The sequence below is a fragment of the Melanerpes formicivorus genome, unplaced genomic scaffold, assembly GCF_026170545.1.
Source record: "Melanerpes formicivorus ecotype bairdi unplaced genomic scaffold, bMelFor1.0.p_v2 SCAF_50, whole genome shotgun sequence".
NCBI lineage: Eukaryota > Metazoa > Chordata > Aves > Piciformes > Picidae > Melanerpes > Melanerpes formicivorus.
The window spans coordinates 1,624,673-1,642,563 of record NW_027142402.1 but is presented as its reverse complement, the minus strand read 5'-3'; the positions used below and the strand labels follow the sequence as shown (position 1 = coordinate 1,642,563).

General features: G+C 50.1%; 1 protein-coding gene across 4 annotated transcripts in view; it reads right to left on the bottom strand.

Annotated features, from left to right (window-relative positions):
• GRIK2 (glutamate ionotropic receptor kainate type subunit 2) overlaps window positions 1-9,179 on the bottom strand; it is a 203,657-nt gene extending 194,478 nt beyond the window's left edge. For all 4 annotated transcript variants that reach the window (XM_068160442.1, XM_068160443.1, XM_068160447.1 and 1 more), the window contains exons 1-2: window positions 9,108-9,179; window positions 3,508-3,911 (exon numbers count right to left, since the gene is read on the bottom strand). In XM_068160442.1, the coding sequence (XP_068016543.1) occupies window positions 3,508-3,622 (115 nt within the window). In that variant the 5' untranslated portion in view covers window positions 3,623-3,911; window positions 9,108-9,179. The remainder of the gene's footprint in view (window positions 1-3,507; window positions 3,912-9,107) is intronic.
• Between the last annotated feature and the right edge of the window lie 8,712 nt (window positions 9,180-17,891).

Below are 17,891 nucleotides of genomic sequence, written 5' to 3'. Positions count from 1 at the left end.
TGCTTGGGAGTGCTTCAGAGTTCCAAGGGCTGAGGTTCACGCCGCAGGAAGGCAGAGATAAGCACTGAGAGGCTTTAACAGCCTGGGCTCTTACTGCCTCGGGCAATGAACCATCGGTACCTGCTCAACCTGTGTTGGCAGCAGCTTGCCCCGAGTTACCAAGCCCCGAAGAGCTGCTAACCTTCACCTGAGGCGAGCAGGGACCGACGGTTAACAGCTCTTCGGGGCTTGGTAACTCCTCAGAGCGCTGGGATGCTCCCAGCAGGTGAAAGCAATACCGAGGCTGGCTGCTGTAAGTCGACGGCAGTGAATTTGCTGAGCTCCCGGGGAGCTGCTGCCCCGGCTCTGCTCTTCCACTGGAAGCAGCGAATCGGGAAAGCTACGAACCGGGATCCACCGGCGGTCACAGACTGTGGCTTTTGCACGGTGCCAAGCGATAAGGAAAAGGTTTCCATCACACTTAGCACAGCGGAGAGACAAATACTTGGCTGCTGCTTTTCTCCCTCGTCATGGTGGGACCTGTCCCTTTATCAGCGTCAACGGTCTGGGAATGTTCCCGAGGGTTTGAAAGCCTGGAGCAGCCTGGGCACACTCCTCACCCTCAGCGTTTCCTGCTCTTTTTATGGAAAGCTATTCCAAAAGGATTAGGGAGGCAGCCTGGCCCGGGTCCCAGGGAGCAAGGTGTCATTTAGGAATTTGGTGAGATGCCCAAGTGCTGCCCTGCCTATTCCAGCAGCAGGCAGGAGTCCAGATGCCCGAGTGAGTGCCTCTGGGCAGGGACTGATCCACCCCACCAGCTTCTCCCAGCAAAATGCCCTCCCGCGTTGGCAGTCAAACCCGGGAGGCTCAGAATTCCCGAGGTGGCTGCTAAAAGGTAGCTTGAAAGGCAGAGAGAGAGGACAGGCTGGCTAGTCCCAACAAGGAGAGGAGCCGTGGGAAGGACAATGCGAATCCATGGTGGTTCATTTGCACAGGAGGAATGAGGGGGCTGGAGCTCTGGCAGGCTCCAAGCTCTCCCCTGTTGCCATAGCGCTGCTGGCTGAGGAAGAGGAGCGGAGGTTGGCAGGCTGCCTTCTGGAGGGGATCTCCTCAGCTTTGGCTTCTCCTGGGGAAGGACTCCACGGGAAGGCATCGGCATTCCGTCCTCCTGGTCGCAAGGACATCCCGAAGGGACAGATAGCCCGGGCAGGGTGGGGGAGGAGGGATTTCCCCTCTCAGAAATAACCAAATCTCTTCCACAGCTCGCTCTCTGCTCCTTCCCTCTTCCCAGCCATGCCCCTAGGCAGGGGAAGGGATGTCAGGCTCTGGGATTTCTCCCGTAGGCAGAGGTAGAGTCACTCCACGGCTGGACCGGGCTAAACCCAGACTTTCCAAGGCAGGGATGTGCAACAGGCCCGGCTGAGCAAGGCAAAACCTCTCTTACGTCTAACATTTTCCACGCTAAAATGAACTAATCAGCTGCTCCCTACCTGTTCCTAAGCCCCAGAGATGGGCTGAGGACAACTCTACTGAGAGGCCAGAGCAAGCGTGAGGTGACTCAGAAGTAGACTCACACTTGGGTGCTACGAACAATGGAGTGAAAACAACCTGTCCACAACCTGTGGGACCAGGAGGGAGTTGCGAAGTTAGCCTAGGAAAATCCACACGTGTGCGACTGTCACCGGGCACTGGAGTCCCTGCACCACCCTTCGGCCTCGGGATTATTATTCTAATCATTATCAAAAGGCGGCTTTCCAGGGCTAGCTCCGAGGAAACACTGATCTGGAGATGCTGTAGCCAGGAGGATGTTTGTTTACACGGCCACGCTGGGAAGGAATTCAGGCTCCTGGAGAATGACCCTGGGCACTGGTGGTGAAGCCCTGTTGGCGGCAGAACAGCCAGCCGGGCAGTGCTAGCTCACAGGCAGCTCTGCCGCTAATTTCATGGCCATGATTAGGGATCAGAGCGAACGCAAACTAAAGCCGGCAATGATCTACGGACCCGCTGAGCTATGTCCAGAGGAAGAGCATTCCGGAGGACGGTTGCTAAGAGCAACGTGCCTGAAGCACCACCTTTAGACCAGATGGAAGCAGCAAAGAAGCACCACTAGGAATTCAGCACACGAGATCGGGAACAGCCTGGTGACTTTTTAATCATTACCCACCTTCCCCTCCAGATAACAGCGTGTGCGGGAGCGGAATTTAAACAAAACCCGACACAAATCAAGGCACAACTCCCCGGCGAGGACAGACAGGAGCTTTCCTAGCCTCGCAGAGATGGACACAGCGGCTGCTACAGCTCGTATCGGACAGCGAGAGACCCTCTCTTGCTCCCTCCAGCCCTGCTGTGGGTAGACATGGAGGAGGAGGATGCTCTAGGGAAGCAACTTTCGGACCGCGGCCCCCACCCCTTCCCCTCTCCTTGCTCCACCCCGAGACTCAACCGCGGGACCCGGGCGGCAGGAGGCTGTGGGGCTCCTGTTGTAGCTCTCCTCGGAGGACATCCCCAGAGGACATTCCCGGGCCCCCTCGGACCCACAGCGAACTTTGGGCTCCTTCTTGCCCTTCTTCACCGCCAAACTTCCACAGGGGATGCGGCCGCGGGTTTGCTTAAACACCCGCACAGGCGGGCAGAGCTGCTTGGGTTCTTTCCATGGCCCTGCTGGGACAGTCCTTCAACTGCAGACCCACTCTGCTCTCCTTGAAGTCCCAGTCTGATCCATGACAATTTAGTCTCCTTGAAATTCCAGTTTGATCCATGACTTTTCTGGTGGGTTTGGGGTTTTTTGTTTGGTTGGGGTTTTTTCGAGGGTAAACAAAACTACCACAACTTTCCTGGCGTGGAAAAAGCTATGGCCTTGAAACGCATCTCAAAGGCTGTTCCCTCACCGCCGCTCAAGACACAAATCATCTCCTCTCTAACCCTAAACGCCACTGAGGTGACAAACCCTAAACGCCGCTGAGGTGACAAGCAGCCAGGCAGAGGCTTCAAGGGAAACACCAGTCCAAAGGTCTCAAACCACAGCGTCGTGCCCACACGGGATGGGGTCGGGTGGACCAGAAACTTAACAACTAGTTGACAGGTTGTTAACTGATCAAGCACCAGCACTGAACTGCTATGGAAACCCGGAGGGTACATTAGGAGGAAGCCAAGCGAGCTGCGCAGAGCCCTTAGGCAAAGGCGTTTGCCCGTCATTTCCCTCTCCATTGTTATTATAATTATCATCATCATCATCAACAACATCGTGCCGTTACTACGGCTACAATGAGCTGCAGCGACAGGGGGGGAAACCAAACCAAAGCCCATGAAAAAAAAAGCCAAACCAGAAAACAACCAACCCAACACACAACGATTCATCCCTCCGGATGCAAAACAGAGACTTCGGTGCCTGACTCCGGTAGCACGTCCCAGCTCCCCCCACCGCCCCCCAGCAGCCCCCTCCTGAGTCAGTCCCACGTATCTCACACTCAGCTTTCAATGCAGAACAAGGTGGGGGGGGGGGGGGGAGAAAAGGTCGTGAAATCTTACCAAATCTTAATACATGTGTGGTTCCTTGAGAATATCCAATCCACAGGAAGCAAAGGAGGACTCCAACGGTGCATGTGAAGACTGAATTAGTTAGAATCGGGGAAATAATCTTCATGATGTTCCGATGCACACACGCTGCCTTGCTTCCCCCTTCTAAGCCGTCAGGTTTCCCGGTAGGGTGAGAACGAGGATACGTAAACTGGTGGCCCCCAGACACGATCACGGCATGGTCACAGAGAGAGGAGAGTCTACGCTTCCCAAACCCATTAGCAATCCCTGCATGTTCTTCATTCACTGCGCCAAGGAGCAACCTTCAACTGCAAGGAATGGTGGGACATCCATGTTAGTCGGGGGGGAGAATCCTTGAGAAATCCAAACACACCCAATGTCCAGCTGAGTAAAACCTGGGAGGCGAGAGAGGAAGAAAAAAAGAAGAAAAAATCAATATATAATCCAGCTGGAGAAGCCGCGGAGACACCGGCACAGAGCGGGGGAGTCACGGAGCAGCCGCCGCTCCCCGGCGAAGCTTGTGCCGTGCTCCCATTCTGCTGCACTGCTGCACAGCTCCTGACGCCAAGCCAAGATTAAGTGAGAGAAATTGAGATGGCTCTTCTCTTCTTAAGGCTGCCTGCCAGACACAGCCTTCCCAATCTCTGTTATGCAACCGAGCTGATCGCCTCGCTTTGCCGGAGGAGAAGGCAGCCCGGCTTTATTTACAGGCTCCGCGGTGGTGTTAGGATTTGGGTTGTTCTGAACAATAGCTATAAGGGGCTGGAGCGGGGAGGGACGGCTGGCGGGTTGGGGGGGGTTGGGGGGGGGGGGGGGTGCTACGGGAGAGAAGGAAATCGGTTGTGTAAAAATCAATTCATGCATTTTAATAGCTGACTGTGTGGAAATCATTCAGCTTTGGAGTTGTGAAAGACAAGGCTGACAATAAAGTCCTGCGGGTTAGCAGAGGGACATTTCGGCTAAAAATAATAATCAGAATAAAAAGAACTCCATATATTTACATTCACTGTCACTCACGGTAATGCTTGGAATAATTAACCACACGGGCTTGTACCCTGCCTGTCCTTAGGAACTTGCTCCAGACCCAGTGATCCCGGAGCACCAGCCTGCTTTTGCAAGATCCAGAGGAATCACAGCGCAGGCAGAGCCTTGTTGAATGCAGAGACCTGTTCCACTCAACTCGCTCGGAATTGCAGCGCTGCTCACCAGGCAGTACCTCGGAGATGCACTAGTTTTGTGCTTTGCACTTTATTCTGCCACTCTCTTGCTCTGCACTCTCTTTCCCCTTCACTCGAGTATTATGGAAATATTGCTGTTCCTCCCTGGACTCCCTGTAGTTTGTCATTTTGGAGTCCTCAGTGAGAACAATAGCACTTCCCAGGTTGATAATGGGATACTGACTTTATATCTGCAAATGCAGGCACAGACTTCTGTCTTTTGGCCAGGTGTTCTGAAGAAGATAAACTCATTCTGTGGACTGCTGTGGATTTCCCTTGGAAATACAATTAGTTGTGTGCCCGCATCCATTAAAATATCTTGAACAAGGACTGCCAGACTTTGAAATCTAAGAGAAGCTTTCACTGACCCTCCTTAAGCTTTATTCCAAACATTAAAAGGCAATTCCTTGATTCCCTACCAGGAAAATGAATTATGCTACGTTCTGCCTACAGACATCTTTTGCCTCCTTTCTCTCCCTCTCTGCCTTTTCTTACTAGAGAAAATATCACTGAGAGGCTTCCGCCACAGATACATCCAGACGAACACAGAATAAACCTGACGTTACAGAAATAAATACCAGTGGTGCCAGGATAATGAGAACGCAGAGTGGAAGCAATCAGAGGTGAGTTACAGCTTGTTTGACTGACACCTGTGTCAGGCAGACATGCAAATAATTAAGAGCAGCATTTCAACTGTAACCTGCAATGTTGGTGCTCTCTGTCCCTAACTTTTTATCACGATGGCTCTCTGATCTCCCCTGCACTCATTTACTTAAACCCCTGTAAAATGATGGTGAGAAGAAGTGTACATTCTGCTGGGGGATTATTAAACATAATCAATTCTTTTCCCCCTTTTAAGATGGAGGCATAACCGCAGTGTCAAAAATAAGTATCCTGAATGGCTAGTTCTGCAGTCTAGCAGGGAATTCAATCAGACGATTTGACTAGTGGAGCACTTTAAAAAGAACACCTAGTGCTAAAAGCAAGGATATCTAGCGACTCCTTCAGTTCACACTTGGAATATCTCACAGGAAACATGCAAAGAGAAGCTTCTCCTTGTATTTCCCATTGCTTTTATTCTCTCTACTCAGTTGTATTTTGTCTTAGTCCCAGGAGAAATAAAACCGACCCACATGAATACTGTAAACTTCCAACCTTCTTTGCTTCCCTCCTCTTTTCCTTGCTGTTGCTGAAATAAAGGCCACTGAGATACTCTTTTTGTGAATCTTCAGATATAGCTTCCTGTCTCAGTGGTTTGGGGCTCTTTTTGTGTGTGGTGTGGGTTTGTTTGGGTTTGGGGGGTTTTGTTGTGGTTTTTGTCTGTTTGTTCGGGGTTTTTTAGGTTAGTTTTGGTAAGCAGTTCTGAAAATATGATATTCATGGCCAAATTCATCGCACTAGAAAAAGAGATAAACTTTGGACAGAGCAACTCAGTCTGATTTCCTAAGGTCTTCTTGAAACAAAACCCCACAGCTACCTGTCATCTCAGCACAGCTCCTAACCCACCAAATCATCAAACTTGAGATTGACTCCTCTCACTATTCCATGTTTAGCAGTGCTAAACGCTACCACCTATTTAGCAATGCGACCCCTGCCCAGGATCAAGCCTAGCTCCATTCCCGTCATGCCGACACCCCCCGGGGTCACCGCCGACCTCGGTACCGCGGACAGAGTCCGGCCCCGGCACTTCAGCACCACGGAGAGCTCTTGGCTCCAGCCCGCCGCCAGCGGCCACCTCTGGCGGCCTAAGGCTGGGTTTAGCCCTTCCAGTTCCTGAACAGCACAGAAAGGAAATTGGAATCTTTCATCGGCTCCCTTAAGGACGCATACACCACCCTCGGTCGCGGTAGCCGGCCAGCTGCTCTGTGGCGTTTATGGGCTCAGCAGGAGCAGCGCTCTCCTCCTCATCTGCCATCAGATGTCTCCCAGTGCTCTGTGTTAACATCCCTCCCCCTGCCACCTTCTTCTGCCACACCTGAGCTCCCACCTTGAAGGGAAATTGTAGTTAATCTAGAATTATTTTCTCGAGAATATCAGTTTCTCATCAAAAAGCAAATCTTGTGAGACATCAGAGGTTTAGGGCTCACTGAAGATCACTTATAGACCATAGAATTAACTGAACCCTCAGATTGCACCACTCCAGACTCCTTTTCTGTTAATTGGACTTTAGCTTCATTTCTCCTTCGGGGGGAGGAAGGGAAGAGGAAGGCTAACCTTTAACAAAGATACTTTTTCTGCCCTCCAGAATTATTTCAATATAAAGCAGGTGAATGGTCTTAATGCCTTTCACATTTCCTTCCCTGTGAGATGTACAGTTCAACAGCTTGGAAATGCCTAATAAAATGTTAAACTGGAGAAGCTGATCTTGTGCTCTGGGGGCTTCTCACCACTGTCACACAGTTCTTTTCAGATTAAGGTCATTCTGGAATGACCCTCCACACTCCTGTGATCTGCAACTGGGAAATGTTCTTTGGATACACATTTTGATTTGGGTTATATTTTGCTCCTCTGTTGTAGACGTGGTGGTAACACGTCTTTAATGCACAAGGGCAACGTTCAAGTGAAGCTGATATGAAAAATAGTACTCCAGCTGTAGACAGGGAAAGAAGAATAGACAATCTGAGGCCTTTAAATCTTCTCTGGGTAATAAAAGCCTCCCACACCTTTAGGTATGTGTCAAGTATAAATGGTGATCTTATGTACATGATGTTTCATTTGGAAAGGGGAGAGATGTGATTCTAATTACCTTATTGTATCAGGTGCTTCCCCCCCAAGATCTTATTTTTATGTGCTATTACCATAATAAAAGTGAACCCAGCTAGCTGCCACCTACTGGGATGTATAGTTTTACCATATTGCTTTAAAAAGGCAACGACTTTCATTTTCAGGTCATAGCTGTGTCTCCAAGAACTGATCATCAGAGATTTTTTTAAGTACCACTTAATCTACCGTTCTGTCCCCTTCCCACCACGACTGATACCAAGGTAGTGTGTGTATAACGGGCAGTCCCCAGAGCTTTGCTCCTCGGATAATTGTGGGGTGAATCCTTGCAAAGGTTCAGCTTCACATGCCACGACGGTCCTGCTGCTGTTGCAATCTGCTGCGAGGAGAGCCGTAGCTCGCTGCAACACCTGACCAGCATCCCCAGATCTCCAGAAAGAAGCACTGCAGCTTTGCTGACCAGGCAGTAACAAGTCCTCCCTTTTGAGCCCTTTGCCAAAGCGTTCCAATCACTGTTGATATTATCATTTAAAAGCACACTGCGGCCGCTCCCACGTCACTCCCCCCGGCTCTGAAAACCAGAGGTTCTCCTCTGCCTGGTAAGAGCTCAGTCCAAATTTACAACCCAGTCTCTGCTGCGTCGATGATTAATGATATTTTAAGATGTTAATTAATTTTTAGCTAATGGAAAGTCGTGTCTTTTAATTAGCGAACTGAGTATGCAATGGACTTACTCGTTCGGGCACTTCTGAGCACCACAGCAACGCACTCTCGCATCAGGTTACAAGCAGCAAGAGCAAACATTTGTGACATTACCTACAGAGAGCCCTTCGCCCCTTCAGTTTGTTTTGGGGCTAGGGAAGCTGTGAAGGATCTGGGGAGGGGAAGGAAGATGTTTAATGATTTCCATACTCTACCCCAAAAAAGTTTCTAAGCAGAGCGTGAGGACAGGTTTTCGTTATCATGTTTCCGTTGCTTCCCAGGGCACACAGGGCTCTTGCCTCCGCTCCGCAGGCAGGGATGTCTCTTCCTCTGCACAGTGTCAGTGCCCCAGGGCTGGAGGCTCCCCCAAAGAATGCTTGGTTTGTTCAGAAATAAAGGGCAGGAGCGCTGCCAAGCCGAAGTGGGGGCTGGCTGCGGCTGCCGGGAGCAGAAGACCTCACGGGAGTAGAGACCGTTGTCCACCTACAACTCCAGCGAAGTTCGAGACCATTTCTCCCGCAGGAGAGCGAGAGGCACATCCTCAAGGCTGCCGTTTTGGGGGCAGCGCTCCGGCTGCCGAGGGCAGTTCGGGACTACCCCTAACGCCGGGCGGGGGGCATCGAGAGTAGGAAATCTTCGCTGCCCTGGCCTCTCGCCCCTGCTTCCCACCCCTCCACCTGCAGCGTGGGGACAGAGACAGCTCTGGTGGTGGGGAGCAAGGCGGGGAAGAAGGCGACAGGTCTGCCACAGACCCGGGCGGCAGCAGCCCTGGGACACCGGGAGAAGGCAAATCGCCGTCTGCTGCTCTCACCAAGACGCGGACACGGTGCATCCTCCCCCCCCACTCCCGCCTTCCCCCTCCCCCCCGCCGCCATCTCCCGCAGCCCCTCACTTGCATGCAAACCCCTCCGGCCGTGGCGGCTAGCCGGAGACCCCAGGACAACCTCCTACCTTGAGCTGCGGGCGGGGAAGCTGGGAGGGTGAGGAAGGCGGAGGGGGAGGAAGGCGGAGGCTGGGGGAGTGGGTGGGAGGGGGGAGGAGAGGAAGGGCGGTGGCAGGACGCCGGGGACTGCCCCGGCTGCGCTGCAGCCGCCGTCCGGACACCACTGACAGCGGCGGCGGCTCAGCGAGGGAGGGAGGGAAGGGGGGTGGGATGGAGGAAGGGATGGAAGGAGGGATGGAGGGAAGGAGGGAGATCCGCCTCCCGTCGGGAGCGTTGCACAGCGTCCTTTAAAGGAGCCGAAACCCTCTTTCCACGCCGCTGGCCACCGTTCCAAGTCCGACCTCCTACACAGGGTCTCCGAGCCGGTTTTGGAAACACGGAAGGGAATTCGGGAGTGGAGGGCTGGGCTCTGCCTCCTGAAAGCAGTCGCTCAGCGACCCCCGCCCTTCCCCGCTTGGCCCCGTGGGTGCTTCCCGGCTCCTTCCTCACGCTGAGTCCGCCTGGCCGCGCTCATTCCCGGCACTTGCGGACAAGGAGCTCCAATACTTTCCCCCCCACCCCATCCAGGCTGGAAAAAGGTCTAGAAGGGTGGAGAAACCTCTTGTGAGGGCGGGCGAGGAGGGAGAGCCCGCTCCGTAGGAGCCGCGACCACCTCTGTCCCCCCAAGTCCCGCTCCTAAGCAGCAGCGCTGCGTGGGGGGGCTCTGATCCCCAAGACCTCCCATACGAGCCGAGGTATGAAATGCAGCCCCCTCCCCTGGCTTTCCCCTCTCTCCCCCGCACAGGCATCCGCCTCTTCTCCGCTCCTCCCCATTTTGTTTGGCTCTGACTTGCTTAGAACCTGGGCAAGATTTCCCACCGCCTCACCACCACCACCCGCCACGCAGCCTTCCCGAGGTTTCCTCCCCGAGCAGACAGGCTCTGCAGCTTTGACAGGAGAATCCTCGTCCCTTCGCTTTTCCCTCCCGGAAATTTCCCGTTCCCGCATCAGCGGGGCAGCGCTACCCGCACCCCGCAAAGGATGCTCAGGGGCTGCCCAGACTGGGGAGCCCTGGTTATGGGAGGCCGGGGGGCGAGGGGGGGGGGGGGAATCTGGAAGAAATAGGGCTGGGGGGGCTAACAGAGATAGGGCTGGGAAGGGGGGTTGGTGACTGAGAAGCTGCTGTGATGAAGCGAACAGCGGAGTTGTTGTGCGGTGGCAATAAATAGTCAATGATGCCTTTGTGGAGCCGAGCGCAGGCGGCACAGACCGCGACGGGCATGTCGCGATTGGGCTCTGCCCGCTGTGACTTGCAGCTTAATCGGCCCCTCAGAGCTCAGCTCTGATTCCCCGCAGCGCTCTGCCATGGCCGGCAGCACATTCATTAGGCAGTTAATTGGCCTGAAGCTGGCACGGAGACAGCTCCGGGAATAGCCCAACGCCGGTAACGCCAAGCGCTCGGTGTCCACCTGAGGAGGGACTGGGGGGAAGGCACCGCACCGGGAGTACGCGGGCGGCTGCTGGGAGACGGAGCAGAAAGCTGGGCTCGGAGAGAGGCGAGGGGTGGGTTGCTGCAGGAAGGGAAGGAATGGAGGGAACCACCACCGGGGTGACCAAGGGCTCGCCAACATCTCCGGGAGGAGAAAAGGATTAACACTGCGGACAGGAAAGGGTGGGGAGGGACTGAGGTGAGATGGGCAAACAAACACAGGTATGCAAACAGGGCACAGGTGGGCAAACAGTTTGTTCACAAGTGTGCAAGCAACTCACAAGCACAGGTGTGCAAAAAGTTCACAAGCATGAATGTGCAAAGTTTACAAGCAGAAGTGTGCAAGCAGCTCCTCTCTTGTCACCCTCAGGCTTCCCAGGGAGGGGATTCCCTGTGTGTGGAGGTGTTCAAGGCCAGGTTGGATGAGGCCTTGAGCAGCGTGGGCTAGTGGAAGGTGTCCCTGCCCATGGCAGGGGGGTTGGAACTGAGGTCCCTTCCAACTCAAACCATTCTAAGACTCTGTGACAGCGTTTAGCTGCAGTGACAGCACAGAGTTTTCTCTTCAGAGCACCAACAGAGAACAAGGCAAACACAAGAATCTCTGGCCCAAAGGTGTCTTTCTAAGAGGAAAGGAAACAAGGCAGGGGGGGAAAAAGGGTGTGTGGGAGGCACGTGAGTCCCCAGCCTGGTTCTACTACTGCAGATAGGTTCTGTAATAGCCTCATGCAACCATTTACCCCCACTACATGGATACAGTCTTCCCTCCTGTTGCTTGGATTACATTTCTGTCCAGTACTGGAACCTCCAATGCTTCCTCAGTAAACAACAGGTTATGCAGCATCAGGTCCTCCCTCAGGCAGGAAAGAGGTTCCCAGTGTCAGCAGTGCTGTTGTCAACAAGTATCCCTTGGGATATTTAGGGACTCATTATTACCAGACAAATTGGATTGGGCCCATTTCAGGGGAGGCAAGGAAACTGCTCCACTATTCAAACCTAAGCAGATTGTCAGCTGTGGAAAAACCACTTCCAGTAGGTGAAACTAATCCCCGGGGCAAATTCCTCTACACTGTGTATTTCACATAGCTAGAAAGTCACACCCCCTGGCATTACATCGTAAACCAGAAGAAAGATCAACTTCATCAATGATAACTGCAACTGAAATAATGGAGGCACAAATGATATGTACAAATGAACTCTGAGTTATCCTCTGCTTTTCACATGTGAAGCCTTTACCAGCACCTTGCCTTCCTTAGTTTCTTTGCTGTCTCGTTCCCTTGCTGGGAAGAAGCAGCAAGTTTCATTTCAGTCTGAGCTTTTAGCAGAACAAAAGCCTTAGCTTCTGGGAGAGCAGCTTAATCACTGAGTCAGCACAACTTGGAGGTATCTTAAATACCTTCTCTAATGAGGATCTGACTTAGAGAGACCATTTAAAGCTGTCCAAGGACCCTCTCTCTCTGGAGAGTATGGTTAGTACCCATACGTGAGCTGAGAAATAACGATGACATTTCAGTGATGAAGCCTGCTTAATGTCCTGGCTTTGGACAGCCCTGGTCATTATCTTGATAGTTTAATTGCAATAGATTGTTGAAAAATCCGTGGTCCATGAACATTTTCTAGAAGTGGAAGGGACAAGGCAGGGCTTATTTTTCATTGTTTGAGATTGCTGAAGCTGGGATTTTAAAGCCATTGTGAGAATGAAGGCTGTTGGACATGCTATTGTGAGAGAAAGGGCAGGGCGAGCAGGAGATGGTGAAGCCAGGGCTGTGAAGTGCAGAACTTGAACCTGAAACAGAAGCTAAAAATCAGGAAGGATGAGAGAAACCAGAAAGTGTTCCCGAGTTGACAGGCCCCTGGCTGGGAGGAAAGGAGGAACTGAAGGGAAGTGTCAGAAAGGAAATGAAATATTTTAGACTTACTGAAATTGCTAGAAAGCTGAGAGAAGACCTGGTGCTGGGACTACTGCCAGAAGGACTGAAGTCTCTCTGAAGATGAAAGGAACCACCCAAACTATTCTTAGACAATTTAGAAGAGTTTGGTGTTCCTGATCACTGTGTGTAATGCAGACACAACTGCAGGATAGCATTTTAAACCCCACTGCCTGCAATCTTCTCATTAGTTAGAACATTACTCCTGGTTTGGCCTGTTCCTGTGTCTATAAATGATGAGCACTGAGGTCTTGAGAAGACCTTGAGGACCAGGCTTAGTCATCCTTTACCAAAATCAAGGTCCAGCCTAAAAAGAAGCTGAGAAACTTTCCACTCTCCTGAGACTAACCAGAACAAACCACAGAGTCCTTCCACTTCCAGTGTGCATTTTTCTCCCCTAGCAGGTTAACAGGCACTAGCCTGGTATCTCTTGATGCAAAAGAGAAGAGCTGCACCTCTTCTCTGAACTGAGCATTCCCTTTAAGAAGTCCTTCAAGAAGAATATCTAAATCAAATGGAAATTCTTATCTCAACAGGATGAATTTATAACGAGCAGGGAGAAGGAGGAGGCAAGCCCATCAGATCAAGACCTAATTTGAAGTCAAATGCTTTGCTGGTTTTGTTTCTTCTTTCAGACTTGACACGACTCCAAGAAGGAAGAGCTAGAATTGATGGCATTCTCATCTTTCATGTTTTATTAACAAGTCTTCTACAACTGGAAAACAACAACCACCAAAAAAAAGCCAAAAAGGACAGGGGAAATTCTGAAAGTTATTGTGGAGGGAATTGAGCCAAAGCACACAGAAAATCAAGTGAAAGCAAGCTCCTGCTGACAGTAACTCCTAATACACGTGACTGCAGCTTAAATAGCTGCAACACACCTGGACAGACCCAGTAACCCCTAGGTTCCCACTTCTAGGCAGATATGAGAACATTTGCCTGAATTATAAGCCCATTTCCATGTAACTCCCTACACTTTACAGTAGATAGCACTGTGAGTCAGATGATTACATGAAATTGGGAACTTTGAGCAGTAGTTCCCCCCCCCCCCCCCCGCCCTCCCCCCAGGTCTCACAGGCATAAAGAGTGGAGCTAACAATTCCAGGTAGACTTCTCCATGGCAGGTAAATGGTGTCTTGCACCTCTCTAATCAATTGGTCTGTGACACCCACAGGAGCAGAATAAGCTTGGATTAAATCACTCAGATGATATCTGAAATCTGAGCTGTAACTAGCATGAGGACCTGCCCAGCTGGGCAGCTGGTGTCTCTTACTTGTCTGCACATAGATCTTGTAGGCAGTACTATCACAGAACCCCAGCATGGTGGGAGTTGGAAGGGATCTCTGGAGATCATTCAGTCCAACCCCTCTGCTAAATCAGGGGCACCCACAGCAGGTTGCCCAGCACCACCACGTCCAGGCAGGTCTGGAATGACTCCAGAGAAGAAGACTCCACAGCCTCTCTGGGCATCCTGCTTTCTGTAAGTGGCCTTTCATATCTTAGTCCCTGGCTTTTAAACGCTAAAGATGCAGATTGTGAATAAATATTCCTAGGGGAACAGAGACAAATGCACACTAAACTAATGCTGTGTCTCCTTCCAAATTTATCCCTAAATCTCAGGAGATAAACAGCTAATATATCAGCCCACAAAGAGTTTGATTAAATGAAGGTTTCCTCTTATTCTGTGAGACAGTAATAAGGAAGTAATAAGAAATAAGTAATAAATTTTAGTAATGTACCTCAGGCTGGGTTGTCTTCAAAGACAGATGAGGAGGAGTTACTTGTTTTCCATAATGAGAGCTGGGAAACTTTGTGTTTTATCTGTGGGCTTGAAAACACATGCCAGGGAAGAGATTTCACTGACAGCCCCAAAGCAGGTAAGAGGTTAGAAGGAGACATTTCTCATGACAGCAGTGTTTCAGAGAGGTGCACATCCACCATTGTCCTGATGTGCATTTCTGTTCAGCTTCTGATGTTCAATATACTCTAAGAATTTTTCAGCCACTTTGAGAATGGGAGGAGGGGGAAAAAAAAATGCCAGGAGTTTAAAACAAAGCAAAATTCCTTACAGCAATGGCTACAGAGTCATCTCCTCTTTAAGCCAGTGGAACACAAGTATCACTTTTTAGATACCCATTTGAATCACACCTGATCAGAGAACATAAGCCCTCCTCAAATTTCATCAGCAAGGGTGTGACCAGCAGGACTAGAGGGGTGGTAGTCCCTCTGTCCTCAGCACTGGTGAGGCCACACCTAGGGTTCAGTTTTGGGGTCCTCACTCCAAGAAGGACATTGAGGTACTGGATTGTGCTCAGAGAAGGGCAATGCAGCTGGTGAAGGGTCTTGGAGGTGTAAGCTGGACATTAGGAAAATCTTCTGTTCTCAGATACCACAACAGGCTGCCCAGGGAAGTGGGTGAATGGCCATCACTGGGGGTGTTTAATAGCCGTCTAGATGGGGTGCTCAAGGGTATGGTGTAGTAGTGGCCCTGGTAGAGTTAGCTAATGGTTGAACTGGATGATCTGAAAGGTCTTTTCCAACCATAGTGACTCTGATCCTGTGAAGTTTCAACTTTTGAGCACCCAAATTTAAGTGGCTGAGTCCCATCAAGATGGCCTCACTCCTCTGAAGGTTTGTTAGTGCACCAGTCCTCAGATATTTTGGCTGCCAGTGGCCAAACCCCTTGTTAAAATGTAAGCACATCCCTGTACTTCCAACTTTAGAACTTGCTCATAGTTGAGTAATTCTGAGAGTGGCAATCAGAGGCTCATCACCACCACACTGCCCACCACAGCCACATCCCAACGTGCACAGTCAAAACAGCCTCACTCCTTCACAGTGCTTCAGCTTTTGTAAATCAATTTGAACCAAACTTCTGGAACAGGACCTCTCCCTCCAAATATAGACAGCAGCATCCAAAATAGTTGTCTAGACTCCTTTACTGTCAGTCAGGAATGAGCAGGCTTTCTTACAGTGAGTTGCATCCGACCCATTTACTCAGCTGCTGTAGGATGAGGCAACTGAAAATAGGTCTTCAAGTACAGACTGACTGCAACAAAGAGTTCTACTTTTTGCTGAATTATTAAGGAAGTGGGAGGATTTAATATTAAATTGAAATTTAAATACTGGAATGAGAGATGGTTTGGGTTGGTTTCCTGATCCTACATCCTTTGATTCTGTGATTTTATAGAGCAATAAACGTGTGTGCATACAACGTGTGTGAGACAGGACAGCTCTGCTTCCTTCACAGGTTGAAAAGGGCAGTGTGCAAGAGGGAAATTCTATTCCCAGTTGGATCCTGGAACAGGGTAGAGAAAATAACTCTTTTCATATGAGTGCCACCACAATCACTCAGCTCTGTACTATAGGTCATCTCCTTTTCCTTATGGTCTTGGTAGTGATTGCCAAAGAACACCCTGGAGGTGTTCAAGGCCAGGTTGGATGAGGCCTTGAGCAACCAGAGCTAGTGGAAGGTGTCCCTGCCCATGGCAGGGGGATGGAACTGAATGATCTTTAAGGTCCCTTCCAACCTAAACCATTCTATGAACCTCTGAATACATAAAACTCTCCTGGTTTGTCCTGACCACAACTGCTTTTGCTAAGGTCACAGTGGCAGTCTCACTGGAAAGTATACTCAGCTTTGTCACCCAGCTTTGTGGCAGTACAAGATCACTTCTTGTTTCATGTTTGCAAGCACACAGGCACAGCAGAACAGCACCACACTGCCTCAGCTCAATGACAGACTCTTTAGTCCAGCAATGGAGATGTCTAAGGAGAAATTACCCAAGCAGCTGTGGACAGAAAGTAAGGAGCACTCTGAATGCCACAGAAGTTCCAGGTTCTGTTTTCTTCAGAATTTATTTTGGCACTTTGCAAGGGTGCTTGGATTGTCTTAATGACAGCTGATTGATTGATTGCAGAGATTACAGCTACAATAGCGGTATGAATGTAAACAGCAAGATACACTTTAGCTGAAATGTCTGTCAAACCTTCCTGCACGAGATAAATAACCTTAAGCCCAGGAATGTTTAAGGACTGGAGTGCAAAGTGCTGTGCTAAAATCACTTCATTTTATTTCTTCTGCAGACACTTTTCCTTCCAGCAAGCAGTAACACTCAGATGAATCATTCAGGTCCATCAGACCTAACAGGTCTTTCAGATCCCCCCTTCCTGGAGGTGTTCAGGGCCAGGCTGGATGAGGCCTTGAGCAGCCTGGACTGGTGGGAGGTGTCCCTGCCCATGGCAGGGGGTTGGAGCTTGATGATCTTTAAGGTCCCTTCCAACCCAAACCATTCTATGAATCTATGATTTTCTCTCAGAGGAGAAATCACTACCAGGGAATCTGACCTCCTATTGTTTCATTCTGTTCACAACATCTCCAACAGAAATGGTCACCTGTACCTTCAAGTTTGACTGCATCTAGAGAACCTGTCTACAGGTGATACAAAGGGAACCTGCTTGACTGAATAGCCACCTTGCTGGAGCTTTCTCTCTTCAAGTGTTTTAAAGCCATACTGATCAGTTGCCTGTGTCTGATGGTGCTTTAGCACTGACAAAGCCTCTTTGAAAACAGATTCTTAGGTTCAAAGAACACCTGACAAGATCGTGTGCAGGCTGAACAAATCTCCTCCCTATCTCATGGCACTTTCTGGTTTCTTTTACCTTTAAGTGAGCCTTAGAACTTCGGCTGTGCCAGGGTAACTGCTCTGTGGCAATGCCGCTCGCACTCCAGCATCATCCTTGGACTGCCCCAGTCCCCATCCTGCTGAAGCATTTCAACAGCAGATGATTTATTATTATATTTAATAATGTTCAAAACTGTTTTGTTGTGAGGATTTCCCAAGCTGTCCGGAATCTATAGTGGATAATCAGGCAAATGGCCCATGAAACTGTAAGGAGGTGGGAGGCAAGTGGACAGAATACTGATGACTTCAGCTTGGAGAAACATCTCCTGGGTGGTGTAAACAGCTGAACCTCAGAACATCTCTGCTCACAGCTACTTTGTTAGCTTTTTTCTTAGGTTTATTTTTTTAACTAAAACCAACCTCTCATATCTCATCTGCAAGTATGTTATGAATCATTCTTGACACACAGAGAGAAACATTTCATTGCTGTGGTAAACAAGAGTGGCTAAAGGACTGCTGCAATGTCTCTCTAATAACAGGCGGGTCAGATGTGCAAAAGCTGAGGAATCCCTAATAAATGTAGATGTATATGTACATAGAACTTATTCAGTGAGCTCCAGGTGGACTTCAAGACTAAACCTCAAAGCCAAATCATCAGCAAGTTAAAATCTCAGGTACTGAACTTCTCAACATTGCCCTAAGTTAATCCTCAGATGGAAATGTGATGTCAAACCTTGAGAGACGTCAGTATAAAAACAGGTGCTGATCTCCATT